Raw genomic sequence first — 20,307 nt, 5'->3', positions numbered from 1 at the left:
ACTGATTTTTTTTCCTTCCTTTCTTTTTTTTTTCCCTCCCCAGGACTGAACTGCTAAACTCGGTCAGGCAGAGGCGCTGCTCTGGAGAAGCCTGCAAGAGGTAGGGTGGCTCAGGGACCTCACACCTTATCCCTTAATGGCTCTTCACCTTTTCTGCCTATACTTTCCCAATAGCAACTTAGTTTTTTTTCCAACTCTCCCTAGAAAATCAAGTCACGGGTATTACCGCAAATAACCATTAACGTTAACTGAATTAACGTAAGCTGTGTCCAACTAGAGACCTCTGAAGGGGAAAAACCTGAAGGTCTTGCCTCTTGCATCTACACTTGTAAACGTGTTGGGATGATTATTAACCCTTACTGCAGCATCTGGATCGGCTCCCTAGTAACGTAGGTAGAAGCCATGCTTTAAAAGCTTAAAATACATAGTTCTGTTTTGTCCGTGTCCCCAGTGAGGAGGTTTTAGTGCTAGAAAGTCCCTGGCTTTATGGGAAGCTGCAGCGTGTAAAGAATAGGCAATTTGCAGGGGAGAACCGGCCATGCAATTTAATGCTAAATAGTCATATGCTAAATAAATTATTATAAAGAACTAACTCTCCTTCAATATAATTACATTTTTTTTTTTTTTTTTCCCATTTCAGAGGAGAGGAAATAGCCTAATTGGATAGAGGGGAAACCAAGCCAGGGAAAGGGAGGTGGCTTTTTGCCCATCGTGCTGCAAACCTGTGGGCAGCCGGGGAGCTCAGAAGCTCGAGCCCCTGCACGTCTGGCTCCTCCGGAGCAGACTGGGATGTATTTATGTCCTTACTCCTCTTTTCCCTCCTGCCCTGCTTTCTGTAGAGACAGGCCTGGGTGTATGCGTCAGAATTTTAATCTTTTGGCAGCAAAGTTATGGCCGGGGAAAACCACTCGTATCCTGCCAAGAAGTGCCAGGTAGCAGAAATACCATGAGATGCAGTAAGTATCATTTTCAGATGCAGTAAATCCCCGTGTGTGCAAATATATAATATGAACGAGCACTACTACTTTGAAATATTTGACTATCCCTCAAGGTAATAAATATTTTATTAGAGTAATAGAAAAAAATGCATACAGATAACCATAGGATACACACACAACTGGAAGTTTAAGGATAAATTTCAAACTTTTCAATATGAAACAAGGTACTCGGTACATATCTCATGGAGATATAGAACTAGAAATTAAGTAATACAGTGTAATCGCATGAAAATGGCAGTACAGGAACATGGACAAGAATTTTGTGAAACAAGAATAGAAAGAGTCACCCTTTGTTGCGTGAAACATAACTATATACTTAACTAGTAACACCTGGTTTTCCATCTCCCACCCGCCCCCCCACTTGCAAGTGTCTGAAAACATCACTGGTTAGCCACATGGAAAAGCAACTAGCCATTTATAACTAGGTATGTACAGTATATACAGATCTTGCTTACTTCAACGGTTAGCGCGTATTTTCATCTGGATGTGATACTAAGAAGGTAAGTAAGTTGCTATTTGAATGCATATCAAGGTGGTTTTTCCTACAGTGCTACCATAATTTCATTAATCCTGGTTCTCTCCCTTTGTAGTTCTGTGTGTTGTAATAATACCGCAAGATTAAAAAAAAAAAAACCCAACTCTTTAAAAGGATCTGCTGCGTGTCACCTGAACACTGGCTCCACCAGGTATGCGGGCAGCTCTCTGAACGGTGTCTAAAAGGCTGATGTGACTAAACTTACAACTGCAGAAGTCAAATGGACCAGGTTTAATGTATCGTTAATCTATTGCTAGGCAAGAAAGCACAGATTTCTCTGTAACAGCAAGCCTTCTGAAGGGTCTGTGTGTAATTTTTTATTACAACCTACAGTATTGCCATAAACTTACCAGAATCGTGTGATGGTAATGGGGTGTATTAAGCGTGCCAGACCAGGTGAAATAGCTTTGAACTGGTTAAAAGAGCAGCAGGAAGGAGAGTTATGAACGTAACACTGAATTGAAGGATGAGTTTACAGTGCAGTGCGGTAGACAAAAGAGCAAGGTAATTTGGGGCTGCATATTTGGAAGCACCACATCACAAGGTAGGGAGGTGGTAGTAGTAGTAGTCCCTTTTCGTAAGGCCATGGTGCAACTGCATTTCGATAATGCTTACAACTGGGCACTTCTGTTTGTGAAGCAAACACACAGGAGTTCAGAGAAGGCAATGAAAATGGTCCTGAAGGTGGGAGAACCTGGTCATGAATAAAGAACCTGGCTAAGAAATAGAAGGTGGGGGATATAAGGAAATTAACTTTGAAATCTGTTGCCGGAGAGGAAGGTTAGGTGCTTGAAAAGGTACGTAAACATACGCTGCGATAAAACAGAGCGCCGCCTTGGAAACGCGGCTGTGAAATCATTTCTTAAGAGGAGTAGTGGAAGCCCTGCCTGTTGGACACCCCAGCGTGGACTCTGCAAACCGTCACATCCATCCTGTGACTTTTCTCTACCTTCCAGCTTTGATTTCTTACTTGATTTAGAATAATCTATATTAAGGGCAGTAGGAAAACCGATCCAAACCTACTGGGTTGTGACACTGTCTTGAGAACGGACGCTTGGTCAACGCGTTACCGTCCGACTGAACCGCCATGTCTCGGATTTCATCTTTTGGATGTAGAATGACGCTATCGTAACAACGCAGAACACACCCCAGACATTTCCGTGTCACTGCAGAAAATGGAGTTTCTCACTGAGCTAAGCTCCTCCTGGTAACTCTGACCACAGTGTTCTCCCTCTCTCTGACGCTGTATCTGACGTATGTAGTATGTAAACTCCTTTGGTTCAAGTATTAAGGCATTTTAGATTCCTTTGTAAAGGATTTGCTAAACTTTACATGGTATTTTTACTTCAACCTACAGTGAAATATAAAGAATTTAAAAACACGTCAGGATAGAAGAAAAACATGCATTAACCACTGCAGTTTTTTAAAAAAAAGCACTTTTCTGTAGTAACAGATTCATTTTTTTTTTTTCCCCAGCAAACGAGAATGTATCATCACAACACTGAATTAAGAGTCAAGGAAAATATTGTTGGTAAGAAGCTGGACACACTGAAGATATTCAAGACTGATGGACCAGAACCTCTTGCATCCATACCTGTGACAAACGAAAAAGGTCAGGATTAAAGGCAGGCATGAGTATTACTACTCTTCCTAGGTGCCAAGCAAAAATGATTGTAAATTTTTATTTCTAACATGCAATTAGAATTTAGAAAAATACAGTGAATCTTTTTAAACTGCAGAAACGTACTGCAAAATGCTGACGCTGTACGAATGGTCTTTGCTTTCAAGGTAATACTAAAAAAAAGGGGAAAAGTTTAAAAAAAAAAAAAATCTCATGTTTTTATTACCAATTTACATGGTAATTTACCAGTCCAACAGAATGAAGTTTGTCACGCATAAGGCCATGAAGACTGTTAATTGCTTTTCTTTTTATTCCCTTATTACCATACAAGATACAAGCACTAATTCTTTTTTTTCCTCCCCATCAATAAGGACTCAATTCCTGCAAAGACACTCCGCAACAACTGCTGGGTGTCAACTCCAAATTTAGCAATGATTCATTACACGGAGGCAGAGCTGTGTCTCTATACCGTGGCCGGTGTAGGGGAGGTTCCTATGCCGGTTGGGGACCCTGTATAAGCACAGGACAAAATAACAGATTCAGCTTTAACCTACTGGCTAGCCTGGGAATCAGGATCTGATCGCTGCTGGTGCCATCTCCGCCATCACTTGTTGCTTTAACTTCTATAACATAATCTTCGTTAAACTGGAGCAAAAGCTCAGCGGTTGCCTTGTCCGTGTTCAGCACGTTCATGTGGGTCTGACTGCTGGGCCTGTACAAAACCTGCAACGCAAGCAAAGAGCTGGAGCGTGTCTATTCTTCCACTAGGACCTGCCCTGCAATTTTTATTTGTGTTTCTTGGAAACCAGGTTTCAGTCTTTAAAAAGATGGGATGAGAGAAAAGAGCTGGTTTTTGGTTAATATTCTAGGGCGGAATTACAGTTAAAGAAAGAAGGTAACATCAATCAAGCTCTCTTATTCCAGCTGTAATCTAACATGGCACAATGTATAACGATAACAAATGAATAATATATTCTGTTGAGTGTCTTAATAATATATTGTTCTATAAATTATCCCACCATTTGGAATCTGTCATTATCTAGATCAGCTTCTTACGCCGATACGTAGTTTGGGAAGGAGAGAACTAATCAAAATTACAGACTATGTTGGAAGATGTTCTGCGAGCGCTGAGTGATTATTCTGTCATGAAACTCCACTGCATTCGGTGTCCTACGCTTTAAAGAACGGGAGCTCCCTTGGAACGGCACAGCCCGCTGTCATCAGGCAAGAGGAGGGGATTCAAGAGCAACACCAGCCTCTCTCCTGGCCTGAAGGCTTGATGAGCCCCAAGAGTCGCCGGTGGCGAGGCTCGGCACAGAGAGGTACGGCCTGGCAGAGTTTAAAAAAAGCGTGGATCCAGTGCATTCACCTGGCAGAGCTTCACATCTGAGAGGCAGGTAAGCTCGGGAGGTTCCCAGTGCAAAAACCAGCAATCCCCCCCCCCCCAGTAACGACTAGGCACAGGCTGCCACCCTCGAGCGATGCCCCCTAACGCCGTGCCTTGCTATGAAACGCTCTCAGAGGGACACGGCCGCATGGCTCGCTTCCACAGCGACCGCGCTACGGCTGCCCTGGGGTTTTCAATGTCATTGGTTGGCTCTTCTTTTCCTGGCAAGCCAACTTTAGCTAACTGCACTGCCCTCGCCTTCTGGGATAAAACCAACGCCCTAAGTGCTTTACTTCAGTCAAATTAACCAGCATTATCAAAATTCAGCTTCTCCTTGTGTACTCAGCAATGTTTGTTATCCACAGGGGAACCTGAAATCATTGTGGGAGACAGAGCGTGCAGTCTGAAACTCTACCTGGTATGTTTTTAGGTCAGCTATCATCTATGAAACTAGGTGGCTTATCTAAGCTGTAAACATGCATTTCTTGCCAATACAGCTCGGAACACCACAGATCTTCAGCATAGTCAGACCTTCAGCATAAATCTTTTATGTGGGATGTGGGATCCAGCTGTACGCAGCTCATCAAGAACATCCTCAGCTATTCTCTTAAACATACTTAAGATATACGACATATTTAAATACCTGTATATTTGTGCGCTGCTCAGATTTAGAGTGGATGTCGCAATGTAATTTCTATCGAGACGATGAGTGTCCCCCACGGTAGGTAAGAAGAAAAAGGTTTAAGAATATTGGTTTGATATATGTGGTACTCATAAATATACTAATAAATATACCTGGTGGTATATTTATGGTGGTACTAATAAATATACCTGGCCAGCAATGGAAACTGTACCCATCAGCTAAATGACGTACGTTATGCGTTTGGGTAAGTGTTATCTGTTTATAGTTAGGAAGCGCTATACATGTTCTGACATCCAAGAGTGATACATTGGGGTAAGTGGGACCCCGAGAGCTGGCAGCAATGCCTGCAGCTCCTGGCTCTGTTTGCACGAGGAGAAGGCGTTAAATACGCTACATAGCGTACAGTTAACGATAAAAGGACCACGGCTTATGAGACATTGTTGGAACATGATTTAAATCTCTAAAAAGGAGACACTTCCGAGATGGTTTAGATGTGGTACTGTGCACCCTCTGAACTTACTGCCTTGCAAGTAGACCAGAAAAAAGCAAACTGTGGATGGCTTTCAGCTACTTTTCTGGTCTATTTTCACTTACCTTATACCCAGTCACCTCGGACTCGTTCTCCATAGCTCTTACTTCCTCCCAGCTGAGGACTACCCTGGAGTCGGTGACGTTCCACATCACGTTTCCTGGCGGTTGACTGGGTGCTTCAAATACATAATAAAAGCATGACTTTAATTAATTGGCATTAGTGATTTATTCTACAGTAGGAAATAATAGTTCAGGTAATTGACTGTCATTACATGTCGGATGCAAAAGCAACTGAAAGGCAGCCTCGTCGTTTGTACACTTTACGGTTCAGAGACTAAATTGGAAAAACAGAAGGAAGGAAAAACAGAATGGCCCGTAAATGTTATTTCTGAAGTTGCATTATCTGTTGATGGTCCTTCATTAAAGACAGCCAAACAAAAGCATATGTCTTAGGACACGGGTGATCAATTAGAACCAACGCTAATGAAACCAACGATGATAACAGACAATTTCTAGTTTTAGCATATTGCCAAGAATAAGCAAATACTTCACAATAGATTGTTAGACAAATTTAGTCTTAGTGAGTATCCAAATCTACATGCTACGCTGATTTACTTTAATGTGTTTGTAATGTAAAAATATTTGACAGATTTTTTTTTTTTTTTTGTTCTTTTAATTCCAGGTGTGATTTTGAACTGCAGTCTGTGCCATTTCAGTATCTGTGGCTGGTACAATAGTGGGCTTCGGCCAAGGGAAACCCATTGGGGTTTTCTTGTTCATTAACAATCCGAGACTGTTATTTTCAAAAGGACCAGTATGCTTTTGGCTGTACGCTCTTAATATATCTTGAAACTGCCAAGCTTTCAGGGAAGGCGAAGGTAAGTACAAACCTCTTAGGATGCCTCAAGTTGGTTTCCCAGAAAATGGGTCATGCAGTGACACAATCAACGATTAAAATCTTTTCTAAATGTGTTACGGAAAACAATTTACTGTTGCTGTCACCTAGTGGAGGCAACTGCCGCTTAGGTGGACCGTGCTACGCTTTGATGCTGAAGGTTCCAGCATTAAACACTGTCAGTGGTTTTAAACACCCCTATGCATGTGCTTATGTCGGTTTTTTGCCCTTTTCCCCTCCTCTGTTATTTTTAAACTCTTTCACACAAGTAGCTCCCTACCTTTTTTCCATGAGCAGTCAGATCAAAACCCACCTCATTATACTCCTTAGCACAAAGTAGACACAAAAATGTAAGAGCGAGACTTAAAAGAATTATTCTAAAGTCAAACAACTACTCATGGGTATTTTTTTTTTGCAGTGTTTGCATTGTTCTATATACTAAATAGGATTTAACCTGATGCACTAATAGCTGCTTTTTGTAAATGTAAGAGGAGATTGTTTTACTCCTGAGAATTAAGTATTACAGCATGTATGAATAGTTTTCACACTGAGATATTAAAGCTGAATTTCAAAAGAAATGAGTCATTCTTTTAAATCCACAACAAAATATGACAGCTGAAAAAATGAAGAATAATTATATAAAAAAACCTGCAAGCTTCTATCTGCCACCTGACTTATGGAAGTGATTCAGAAGGCTCCAATTCACTTCAGGTACCAAAATCTCCAGTAATCTTCAGTGTTCAGAACTGCAGAACTTAATTTGTAGTAGGTCAGATCCTGAACCACCACATCACGTAAGTACATGTCCAGTGCTAAGCATGCAAGTAGCTACACGGACTTCTCCGAGACTCCTCAGACACTTAAGAGTTGGTCACATACACCAGTATTTCTCTGAATTAGAACCTATGGACAGAACTTTAGGTTTTATTTGAAGACTTTCTAAAAAGAAATAATTGTAACTTCTTGCCTTATGAACTTGGACAAGTCTTGCCCAGTTACCTGCCATTTTATATAGCAATATTTTATGACATGAAACTACAGTTGTTATTTTGTATTTCAAATATAAAAGCAAAGATACTTTAATGGTCAAAGACAAAGACTGGATTTTCAATCCTGACATATACTGCCAAATGAACTTAAGTATTTGTGTTTCTTGATACAGCTAACAGTTACTAAGAAGTATCTTGTAGGTCATATGAGTGAACGTAAATGCAATGTGCACAGAAATCCTTCACGGTGAAAAAACACATCAATCACAAATGTTCAGGTTAAGGTAGAAATTGGGATTGATTAAAAACCACACATTTGAATGAAATACCAGTTTCTACTGCACCAGTACAGAGAATTATTTGCCTTAAGTCAACTAGTAGTTAGCAAAATTCTTCAGATTGCCATTATACTGTACTGCAGTGGTTTTGCACCAGCAAGATACATAGACATTAGTAATACAACTCATTTTTCTTTTTAATTATTCCAAATAGCAGTGATTTTGACTAAGGGCCTGATCCACATCCTGCTCAAATCAGTGGGATCTGGTGCTTGTCCAGTTCTCGTTCACACCTCCCAAAGGCAGCTGGGGTCACTAAAAACAGACTGAAAAATCACTGAGCTGGCCAGGCTGGCATGGCACAACCTCAAGTGAGGAGCCGGTAGCCACGAAGATGTTTGATTAAAGAAAACTATTTGTCACATGTCAGGTACAGGCTAGAGGCAGCAAGTTGCTTCATATCAGCCAATTCATGGTTACTATGCATATAATATATTTAAAGTCTAGAAATACAAGTTAATCCAAGTTGGTTTAGTCCTCAGTGACAGAGTGACACTTGTTTTTACATATAATTATTTCTGATAAACTAGGTTATGTCAGAATGTTGACGATGTGACTACTTCGGGTAGAAGGTTCTTAATGACTATTCCAGGGAATTTGACCTTTCAGGCAGATTTAATTGTACATTCTTGCGAGTTTGACAGAAATACTTCGAGACTGATGACCCTGATCTAACTTGTATTACAATGCAAGAGCATATTAAAAATATTTCCATTTGTAGGAAAATTAGTGCGGCCTTTGACAATCTGTTCTCCAGCTTAATTTCTCCTTTTTAATAGTAAAGAGGTCTCTTGTGCAATCTGTTCAAGGGGAAACAATGGACGTACATGAAGGATTCTTTTGCATGAACTTTATGAGGATCATTGCATTTCCAAAGCTATGCCCTAGAGAACTTATAAATATGTTCTAAACCCCTGAAAATTTCAACAAGTCTCTGTTTTTGTCCTTCCAAATAACAGAAGTTTTTCTTTTAAAATTCTTCCAGTCAATAGAATAATAATAATAATACAGGTTCTGTTAGGAATTATATATATCTTACTTCAGCTCCATTGACATAGTTGAGTTTTAACTTACTCATCCCGCCCAAGTAGCAGAGGGTAGGAAACAGAAGATCTAGGCTCGATTTCATTGCAGAACTCCTCTAGTCTGTATGAAAATTTAGGTCACTTATGCATATTATGATTCCCAGTAATGTGCCTGTTTTTCCTTTCCCTGCAAGTGCTAACACACCACTTTCTCTCTCCCCACTTTAAATTCAAGCTACTTACGTGTCTTTTTTGTGGTAGCATTTACTGTGGCACTAAAGGGACCTGCTCCAGCGCTGTTATAAGCACGGACAGCTGTGTAGTATGCTAAGTTGCTCTTCAAACCCGTTATTCTTATTGATGTCTCATTCCCTGCAGCTTTTACTCTGTTTGAAGATTCTTCTTTTCCACCATTATTCCAGTACCTAACCTAGGAGTTATAAAACAAACCCATTTAAACTCTTGCATGGAAGGGACTGTTCACCCACAGCATTGCATTTGACTCCTTTAAGTGCATTTGTTTTCTCAGCTGAAAAAGGTAGAAATACATAGAGTTTCAAAAATATGTTTACTATGTAAAAAAAAAAAAAAATAATTCTTATCCATCTGCCTTTCACACTTGCCGGTCTTCTTAGTGTGACTGTAGGAAAAAGGCAACTGAAATATTAGATCTAGCTTGAATTAAAAAATGACAAGAGGAAAATCATTACTTCATCTAAAAAGTAAACAAGTTAAACTGAGAAAACTTATCTTACAAAATAGTTTCTTTGAAAGTAAATGTAATTCTGAAAAATATGTCAGTTTGAAAATACTGTTAGACAGACACATGGCTATCAGCACAGGAAGCAAAACACAATTTCATTCTGTGTTCATCATTTTCAAAGACACTTAAAAGAAAATATGCTTCTTTTTGGTGTAGGTGGGGCAGAAAGCAAGCAAGATATGCAGTAACCTTTTCTATTTCTAGAGTGTTTCAAAGCTGGCTGCTTTGATTTTCAAATATTTTTCTGAAAAAATCCAGTTTACCAGAATCTTGATTTCTGAATAGTTGGAAAATTTCTGGGAAGAAGGATTGGGCTGGAGAGATCGCTGGTGTCTTGAAGTCCCGACCCCTGCAGCCCGCCAGCGGAGGCTCTGGCAGAACCTCGTCCCCACAGCCTGGCCTCCAGTCACAAAACACTCGATACTGGCCCAGACCTGGTGCCAAAAGCCACCGCTCTCAATTGCCCCAGGAAAAGAACACCGTGAGAACGCTCCCCACACGCTGGGGTCCTGCAGCAGGCAGACAGGCGTTGGGCTGAACGCTCAGTTGTGCTGCTGTTCAGCAGCCTGCAAAACCCTTCTGGGTCACGGCCCTTTGCAACGCCAGTACATGGGAGCATGCTGTAAATGCGCTTACCTCGTAACCCAGTAACCTTCCACTGCTCATCTTCCAGGGAATGGCTGTCCAGGAGACCTCGATGACTGAGGACGACAGACTCGTCGCAGATACCCCGGAGGGTGCTATGCTAGGCTCTGTATTCGGAAATCAATAAATGAGAGAGCAGCAGCATTGGTGACTGCAAATTAACACGTCTGTACTCAAAGTGATCTCATTTCTATTAACAACTGTGGCTTTATTCTCTGATAAAACAGCTCATCTGGTGGTAACTCACTCCATCTGGAGATAATCACATACCTTCTTCAGCTGAAAAAACTGTGGTTACTGAACTAAATGGCCCTTCTCCTTTATTGTTGTAGACACCGACTTTGACTTCATATGGAGAAAAGGGCAAGATGCTTTCATTCCTGAAGACATATCTTGGTGTGTCAGGAGAGGTGACCACAGTCTGTATCCATGTTGTGGTGCCGAAGGGGCGGAAAGCAACGACATAGCCAAATCCTTCTCCGTTTTGTAATTCTTCAGGGATGGGCTGTGAGAAAAGCAGCAGAGCAGAAGTCTGTGATGCTGCATACAGCACTGCACACCTTTTGCAGGAAAGAAGTACCAACAGACTAACGTAGATGATGATTGTAACCAGGTTCTGGTACTGCCTTTGGGATCATTCCATCAGCAAATTAACCCCGGTACAGCAAAATGTGTTCCTTTGAACCTATTTTAAGGTTTGCATTTCAAGAAGAGAACAGCTTTCAGGTATATTCCTTGTTTTCCACTAAGTATACTGTTTTAAGATGCTCATCAGTAAATACAATTTTTTTTCTTTTTCAATTTCACAATCCATAGTTCATAAAAAAATTAATAATTTCTGGGTCAACTATAATAGAATCCAATACCACCTCTGTACACCTTCCTCTGATGTGATTGTGATTAGGTAACCACACAGAGTAGTCAATGTTAGTATGTTAACATTTTTTTAACAACTCATTAAAAATGGGATACATATAACATGAAGTAGTATTTGTTTGTTTGCATTGGCTAGCGCACGCATCCAGAGTTAGCAGTAGGAAAGCAAGAACTTCAAATTTGCACTGAAAAGCATAATTCTTTGGCTCAACCTTTGAGCAATACCCCTTCCTCTTCCCTTGCCCTCCTGCCCCCTTTTTAGCTTAACAGTTATTTGAGAACAGAAGCAATCTCGGACAAACAAAATTTCCTGCTGATTGCCACCTACTCCAGTACGAAAAGCCAAAGAAACACATGAAAGCAGAGGAGGGAAGGCAAACGTGCATAGCTAATGTTACAGAATGTTACCGAGCACATAGACATCCTAGATGAGAAGCTGCTGCAGCCAGGGAAATTCAGCTTTTAAGAAGAGTTTGAATAAAAAGAACCATTCTCTGAAGAAAATTGCTTGCCAGAAAACTTACATCCCATGTTATGACCAGCTCAGACCGGCTGCCTCCTCCCCCACTGACTTCGGATGGGGGAATTTCGGGAACTGTGAAAAGGAAAAGGTAGAGCTGGCTACACAGTGTAGACACAAGAGATGACAACATACAACATCAATCTCAGGCCCCGAAGCTAACCCAGTTGCATTCACATTGCTTTTGCAAATCAAGGCAAACGCTTTTGCCCCACAGTGGGCAGCCCTGGAAAGCCCCGGCCCCTTCCTGCAGCCACTGGGGCTGCTTTCCACCCCTGGGGCAGGCAGATGTTTTTCTGAGCGCCTGAAGAACCTCACTAGCTCGCAGGCTGAACCCTCTATGCTAATGTTTATGAACCTCTAGAAGTTGGAGGCATGCTTCACTTTTTTTTTAGCAGGGCTGACTTATGCAGCTGTATTGGGTGAGGGCCTTATTCCAAGTAAACTCCTGGGGTTTTAATTGATGTGCTCTTCTGAGCCGTACGCTTGTTACATGGAAGGTAAACACTGATCAAACACCAGGCATGGAAAAAGAAAACAGAAAAACACCAAACCACAAACCAACCTGTCAAAATTAACTGCTTTTTTATCCATTAATACCTTCAGACTCTGCAGCACTGCCTGAACAGACAAGATTTTGGCCTGCTAAATACAGTTTAAATGTCTTTAGACGTTATACTTCCGTGATGTTCAAGTACTGCAACATGAACTGCCCCACAGCTAAATGGAAAAATCATGAGCGAAACATAGGCTTTTATATTTGATGACCACTCCAAGCTTGTTTGCAAAGAGCCAAGTATATGAACGCTCCTTTTTCTTTTATTTTTTGTTAGTATTCAAGACTCTTGAATTAAGAACAAATAGAAGAACCCACTAACCTGCCTCTTCAGTTCTTACTTTTTCTGAGGGTAAACTAGGTTCTCCACCTCCTATTTTGTTACTGGCAACTACACGAAATTCATATTCAACCCAAGGATTTAAATCCACTACAGTGGTTGTGAATGTTTTTCCATCGATCACATCTGGAACTAATAAAAGCAAAAAGAAAGAAAAAAAAAAAGGAAACTAAGAACACGGTGCCCCTGGTCAAAAACATTTCAACAGGGCCTGTAACAAGGATTGTGTTTTACCTGTTGTAACCCGCTGCCAGCCAACTGAGAAAGGTGTCCTTGCTTGTATGGTGTAAGTGGTCACTGGGCTGTGATTATCTGTGCCTTCTTGCCAGGAGATCTGAGCCGTGGTATCAGTTATTTCATCCACTTTCACATGTTCGGGGGGGCCAGGTGAGCCTAGAATCAGATTGAAAAATAGTTTTGTAAAGCCACGGCCCTGGGAAATCACTAACGTAGCTGTATGGATTCACATTTTATCAGCACTCTGGGAGGAAGAAAACAATTCATCTTGGAACAAGAACACTTGTAATTATTATTTTACGTTCATTAAACTTAAGCCCAGTAATCTACTTCTGAAATACTCTGAACTGCAGCACACATGACAGGGTTTTTTTGTTTGGTTTTTTCCCCCCCCCAAGAATCTTTGCTCAGCATGATCCCTCTATCTTTCACGTTAGTCTCCGATGTCCTCCTTTAATCTACTAATACATCTCTGTAGTCTGCCAATTTGTTATCTACAGCTGTTTTATTGTACGAGGCACTCTAGCAATTTTTCAGCACCAACATCTGATCAGCACCCCAAGCAGCAATTCAGTCAGGCAGGCTTTCTGCTGCCTTCTGGAAAATCCTGATTCTGGGCACCCTGGCAAAAATGTTGGGTTTTGTCTCATCTGGACCAACAAAGGGGGTTGAAATAACTCCCGTTCCCTCTTGACTTGAAGGACCATCAGTGAGAAAAGATGTGAAGTCAAGACTTGTTATACCCTTCAGCTTTTAATTTATCTGGGAAAAATTAAGCTTCATCCAAAAATTGAGCTAAAATTCTCCTGAACTGCAAGGCAGAATCACATAATTCGAGTCATAGATGAACTGGGTTCTGTAATCTACAATATCAGTCATTTCTGTAATCTACACTACACAAAAGTTAGAAAAGACGATTCATGGTAACTGAAGCTGAAATGTACCTCGTACGATAAGGTCCGCTGCCGATGCCACACTGTCCACTTCTGTCTTCACCATACAAACGTATTTTCCACTGTGTTTCAGCTGGATGTTTCTAATCATTAAATCTCCCGATGCACTCTGTCGAAACACAAAGTTCTTATTAACATAAATGTACTACCTTGTAATTTAATATTAAGACTGTGTTTGTAAATGGCAAAGAAAGCAACCGACAATGTTGAAGATAAGTTTCTCAAAAATGGCCCTGGCAGACAGCCTGTGGGATAGCGGGTTACTACCCATCAGCTGCTCCACGGCAATTATCTGTTAAGCATTTTTCTAATAAACACGAGGCAGCGTCCCTCTTTTATGGGAGAAGTGAGCTACAACACGGGGAGCTCGTACTGGGAATGCACCTCCTGACTGCTATAAGGAACCATGAAGAAAGTCAGTGCCCCATCACCAATCATTTGTCTCAAAGCCCTAAAAAAGAGAAAAACGTGGTTTCTATGGCCATTAAACAGTTTGACTTCTAGACAGAACTGCTAAGTCTAGTTATCACAGCTTTTTAAGGAGTTCAAATCTGTAAATGACAAAGCTGAATTTGGTCCGTTCTACAGTGTGTGAGCACACTTTCATTTAAAGGTTGTACATTTCGGGTTAAATTCCCTGATTTTACAACTCTTAAGTTCTATTCTTTGTTCTTCATTGAATATTTAATCTTTGGCCATTTTTTTCCCCCTTGGTCTCTGTCATGTCCATAGCATGTGGTTGATCTCCCGAATCAAGGGAAACATACACAGAACTGAGGTGAAAACCGTAACTGCGTATCACATTAGGGCTCCTTGTATACCCTTTGTTTTCTACATCACTGAGTAGAGAACTTGATACTAAACCTTTGGTAGCCAGCATCACTTCAAAAATAATCTCCTCTTTGTGTCAGCTGAATTACTGCTTTAACCCAGTTCACACCGTATTTTCCAGGTAAAAAAAATCTCTCAGTCAGACTTCAATTTTTAAGAGTTGGGTTTGGGGTTTTTTTATTTATTTATTTTCTGGAGGACAGAACCCTATTTTGTGGGTATTTTCAGCTACTGTGGCCACATGACTGATTCTTGGGCACACAGTAGTTTGGGAGAGAGGGGAAGACACGATTCTGGAGTTTATTTTAGTCTTAGAAAAAAAAAATAACCTTTCCAACCATTTGATTTTTTTTTTCTTTGTTTCACACACCCATTATTTCACCACTACCATGTCTCACTTCTTTATCCAACCCAAGCTGAAAACAATTCTGCCTGATTCCCCTCCACGTGTGTGGGAACACAATGCCTGGTCTTCTGTGAAAGCGCAGATGTAAGCATTTGCACAACATCTCAGCACTGATTGCCTACAACACATTGGAAGTTGAGTCAGAGGCAATCTAAAATCCATCCACTTGACTCAAGTGGATATTCAGGGAAGGACCGACAACAGCAATGCATACTCACAAGCAAATCACGCCTCTACACAAACTTATTTTAGCAAACTGAATTTAAAACATCTCGACAAAGGGGACTGTCAAATAGAATCGTTTTACTAGAAATACACCCCACCAAATATTAACACTGCATTTAAATGATTTCTGGATATTTGGGGGAAGAATCCCAAAGTACTGGGGGAAACACAGGAACCTGCAGCAGCAAAAAGCTCTGGTGCAGACGGCACCCTCGCCTCCCATGGCTCTGCAGACCACCAGCAGTATCCGTGTTCTTGCCCAGCCAGATTAAATCTTTGTCGGCATGGACAAGTCCAGGTGACAGTAAGAACATCTTCCTTTCTCCACGCTACGCAGAATACAAATAAAGAGTGGTCCACGCAGTATGAACAGCTGCTGAAATTGCTTTTGCTTCTCCTGACTGCACAACACCCTCAGCCATTGCTGGGCTCTATAAGCAGGTGATACCCAGAGCAGTTTAGAGGCAATCTGTTCAAAATTTTGGAACCTGCTTGGTTTGCCATACTCTCTGTATAAATCTTCTGTCTTAACACAAAAAAAAAAAAAAAAAAAAAAAGAGCAGTAAGACAGTGTTACATCCTATATTTTTCTAACCATCTGGAAGACCAGGTGGTGGTCCCATAACATTCCCACTAACTACTACATGTCGGAGACCTCAGGCATGTGTGACAGGGACTTCCAAGACATCATTACACAGAAATCTATCCATTAAAAAATTGTTTTCCTTTTGCCATACTTACAACCAAAAAAGCTGAAGTTATTTTTGCACAAATATGTTCATTTAACAAGTACACACTGCAACTAGAACATATTTATGTTTATTTACTTACCATGACCCACATGTAACTCCAGATTATATTATTCCACTCACCTTAATGTGATACAAAGCCCATAAAATATTTTTGTGGATCTCTTGGTAACCTACAAAGTTTTCTTTTAACGAGCATCAATCTCTCTTTACACACATAAGAGTTTAGAAAAACCCCAAACCCTAAATGTCTATATTCCATAAACCCCCCTAATTCTGTGCCTTATGACAAATTTCCAAGTAAAATGTTTTAGATTCAGAGTTCTGAGTTAGCCAATACTCACCCTGCATTCTTCTTCAGCACTGAGAATTTTTTTGTGAAAAACTGCTTTTTAATGCTTTTTTTCCTCAGAGGGGAAAAAAAAAAAAAGACACCTAAACAAGGCTTTGATTTGGAATTACGCCTGTGTTTGTTTTAGGAAAAAACTGGAACTTTCAGTCAGAAAAAAATACTGCATTTTCCAATCAGCTTATAAAGCCTTAACTGAGCCAGTAAAAACTGTCAGATTCAGGTTTTGTTATGTTTTTAACCTTTCCTTTGTAATCTTACTATTTGTATATACAACCAGAGTACAGCTGGGGGGAAATATTACTAAATAAATAAAGTCCATGTAGCAATACTGGAAGGTAACGGGCTATGAAATCGGAGGGTTCCCATTACAGCATGACAGATGGTCAGTTTGCAATTCTCAAAACATTGCTGTGAAAATGCACGACTTACGAATATCTCATGGCTTCTACAAGGAAACCTCCTCATCTCCACGTGCGCTTTTATTTTATCAATTGCAAACTGCAGAACAATCTGCGTGTTTGGTGCCTACTGATGAAATGCTAAATCTTTCAAGGTTTTACAGGCAAAAAGAAAAAAGTCGGGTGCTGAAAGTGCAGAGTTTCACAGGCAGCAGTGTCTACCCCACAGCTATTCCTCTGGAGCAGGAGATCTGGCAAGACTATGTGAGAGGCAACTTTATGAAGGCTTATAATGGCCAGTTTCATGCTGATATTCAGCTGCTTGGATATCACTTGGCCATGGCTTGCACTGTAAATAAGGCCTTTTGCTGTAATTTATTTCATTCTCTTGATACACCCTTCATCTGTCTTAATGCTTCATTCCTCAGATTTTGATTATAAGGCTAAATTCTAAACACGCCCCCTGCCACCCCCCCAGCAGCATCTCTGCATCCTGCACAGAAAACATTTTATGAGCTACATGGCTTCTCAGCTGGGGATGCTCAGGCAGAACACCAAGGGATAATACACCAGGGATGCAAGTGCACGAAAAATAAGGAAAGATGGGATGGTTTTGTTCAGCTTTAGGCTGACGCTCACAAAGTCTGCGCCAAGTTCCTTAATCGGTCATTGCTGTGTTTTCATGTGATCTTAGGGAAAATCACGTGGGGCCAGATACAGAAACAGAGGTAGGAACTGAACAATACTTCAGGTCTGAAATACAAGGGGTCTGGACAGCGGGTTATGGGCAGCAAGCTAGCTCAGTCAGTAACTTCCCTCCAACACAGGAGAAAATTCTACAGGCCCAGAAGAGAAGAAACATCCTATTTTTACTGTGTGAAAAAAGAACAAAGTAAGCCTGTCTCTACTGCATATATCTATAAGGCAAATGAAGAGAAGGTCTTTGCAACTTACCCCTCCAACCTTCTCAAAATGGGAAGCGTCTTTCTTGAAATCGGTGAGCGTTCCATTGAAATACCAGGTGAAGCTGATGTCCAGTATAGGATCATGCTGAACCTGGCAAGGCAAGACGACACTTTCTCCGACAGTGACATCCATGTTGGAAGGTGCCAAAGTAATCCTTGTTGGCTCTGTTGAGAGCAGAAATATCAGTTATTGGATTCCTGTATTGCTGAGCTTTGCTTGATACTATTACTCTACCACGTACTTCAAATCTGATTAATGACAGTCACTTCAAATTATGCAGCTGGACTATAAATGCTGCGGCCTGACCCCTCTTGTTGGAGCATTGTGTCCTTGCACATTTACCAGTGGGAGCTACTCAACACTGAAAAGGTAAATTTTAACCTACTGCGCACAGGCCAATATACTTTACAAAGCTAAATGCACTGCAACCCACAGCAATGAAATTACCATTCAAGAGCACGTGTGGCTCTCAGCAATAACACTCATATTTGGAGCAGGAAGCTGTAGTAGCAGCCACTGGGAAGATGAAGAGGTGGGAGTGAGAGGAGCAGCTAATAAAATCTGGAAACTAGAGGAAATCCACATAGGGTAGAAGGCATTGGATATTTGGGTCCATGTATCATACAGAACATAAATAGTGTCATTAAGAACAGCTGCTTGTTATTCCAGAATCACATAAATGAAGAAAAACTTCAAAGTACTGTAAATACTATAAAATTTAATTCTAGAAATCCTTTGTATATAATTCTGTTATTTGTATATAAGGGGACATGAATCATTTAGGAGCACAGACTGAAAATCTGAAGCTGTTAATTCACTGAGCAAAATAATTCTGTTTGGATCGAGGAGGTATATAGGCTATGTAATGCAGCAGGATATCAGATAATTCTGAGTTTGGAAAATCTTTCAGATATTCCAATCTTTAAAAAAGAATATAATGAGAAAAGACATTCTCAGATAATCTTCACATACTACTGGTCTTTTTAATCCAGCATCTGAGACCGCAGCTTGCAATGGGTGACTTAGAGGAAGGGGCAAGAACCCTTTTAACAACAATTACGTATACAATTCGCTTTTGGAAGACTTTATACTTTACTGCTCGTGGAGTCCCCGAAAGCTCCTGCAGCTGGAGTTTCTACCACATCTCTCTCCATAAGCAAGCAGCATATAGTTCCTTAGGACTAAACAGATTTTGGACTGGAATATAAAATGACCTCAAATATTTTTTGATTGCCATGGTTTTTTCCTCAACAAATTAAATAAAACCCCCAAGCTTAAAAGCATAATTGCACTATTTAGTATTTCAGTAGGTGAAAGATGGGAGGAAAGTGTTCAGAACTCCTTTGTTAAAGACAGAAAATCCCTCAGTCTCTTTCCACTCAACTAATAAAAGATCTGTAACAAATATCCATTTATATATTGTTAAACATGTAACTTCTCACACTCTTCACTTTCCACCACATTCAGTATTTTTTCAATACGAAACTCGGGCTCCAATTTGTTGCAGACTCCGTTTGCAGAGCTTGCAATTCAATTTACACCACCCATGACCCTCCGATCCAGCTCACCTACCTGTAACTATTAAGTTTGTTGAGCCACTGGCTGTTCCAAACTGGTTTGTTGCCAAGCACGTGTAGCTTCCAGCATCGGCTTTGGTCACATTGGCTATTTGTAGTCCTCCATCCTTTAATAACATGATTCTAAAAAATTATAAAGATGTTTTAAGCACTGTTTTGTAGCCAAAACGCTTTAATGCTCCTACTGTTACCTTAGATATATCAAACTGCATCAATTACCAATCTGATGTTCGAAAATTTTGCGGCTGCACACTGACAATATACAACAAATTTGAACCCATCCATGTATTATTGGCCATATTGGACACCAGTAGAACCAATATTTAAGGAACGCATGTGTGCATACGTATGTTTGATTGTGTAAGAGAAAGAAACCCCACATTAACTCCATCTTTTTCAGCTGCACCAAGTGAAACTAGAGTAATTTTCAACTGTATTATGTTGTTTACCTCAGGCAGTCTTGCATAGTAACTTTGAAATGACTGTGTATCACTGATGATAATGCAATGGGATTTTTCATAATCCACATTTTGCACTTTTCAGGGTTCATATATAAAAAGGCTAACACATACAGCATCGAAGTCAATAGCTCATTTGCACAACTGACACTGTAAAGCAGGATTTAGTCCATGCAAGCATAGACTCGGTATTTGTTTAGAATGCAAACACAGACTTCACGCTGTGGCAGGCTTCTGCCTCAGTTTATCACCAACGCTGAGCAGGACTGGCCTGCAGACATGGGAGAGGTATGCTTTGTGGAATGGCTCAAAGGAAAGAAAATTCCCTCCACCCCACACAAACGCCATCAGTGAGAGTCATGCCTAATGGACAGACAGCACGGAACAAAACGGAAAGATGCTTATACAAGACATAGACAAAAGGCAACTTGCATTACTGATACAGACAGAGGAGCACCAGCATCCCAACGGTAGAGATGACATCCTAGACAAC

General features: G+C 40.7%; 1 protein-coding gene across 1 annotated transcript in view; it reads right to left on the bottom strand.

The window, feature by feature from the left end:
• Positions 1 to 3,026: 3,026 nt before the first annotated feature.
• CNTN3 (contactin 3) overlaps positions 3,027 to 20,307 on the bottom strand; it is a 53,906-nt gene continuing 36,625 nt past the window's right edge. The window contains exons 9-20 of the mRNA XM_009645998.1: positions 19,352 to 19,479; positions 17,768 to 17,943; positions 13,844 to 13,961; positions 12,897 to 13,055; positions 12,645 to 12,794; positions 11,771 to 11,841; positions 10,641 to 10,875; positions 10,362 to 10,477; positions 9,206 to 9,392; positions 5,779 to 5,891; positions 3,709 to 3,877; positions 3,027 to 3,127 (exon numbers count right to left, since the gene is read on the bottom strand). Of these exons, the coding sequence (XP_009644293.1) occupies positions 3,027 to 3,127; positions 3,709 to 3,877; positions 5,779 to 5,891; positions 9,206 to 9,392; positions 10,362 to 10,477; positions 10,641 to 10,875; positions 11,771 to 11,841; positions 12,645 to 12,794; positions 12,897 to 13,055; positions 13,844 to 13,961; positions 17,768 to 17,943; positions 19,352 to 19,479 (1,723 nt within the window). The remainder of the gene's footprint in view (positions 3,128 to 3,708; positions 3,878 to 5,778; positions 5,892 to 9,205; positions 9,393 to 10,361; positions 10,478 to 10,640; positions 10,876 to 11,770; positions 11,842 to 12,644; positions 12,795 to 12,896; positions 13,056 to 13,843; positions 13,962 to 17,767; positions 17,944 to 19,351; positions 19,480 to 20,307) is intronic.

This window comes from Egretta garzetta, unplaced genomic scaffold, assembly GCF_000687185.1.
Source record: "Egretta garzetta isolate BGI_Z169 unplaced genomic scaffold, ASM68718v1 scaffold228, whole genome shotgun sequence".
In the NCBI taxonomy this organism is placed as follows: Eukaryota; Metazoa; Chordata; class Aves; order Pelecaniformes; family Ardeidae; genus Egretta; species Egretta garzetta.
The sequence above is the reverse complement of the archived record's forward strand: the minus strand, read 5'-3'. Positions and strand labels throughout refer to the sequence as shown.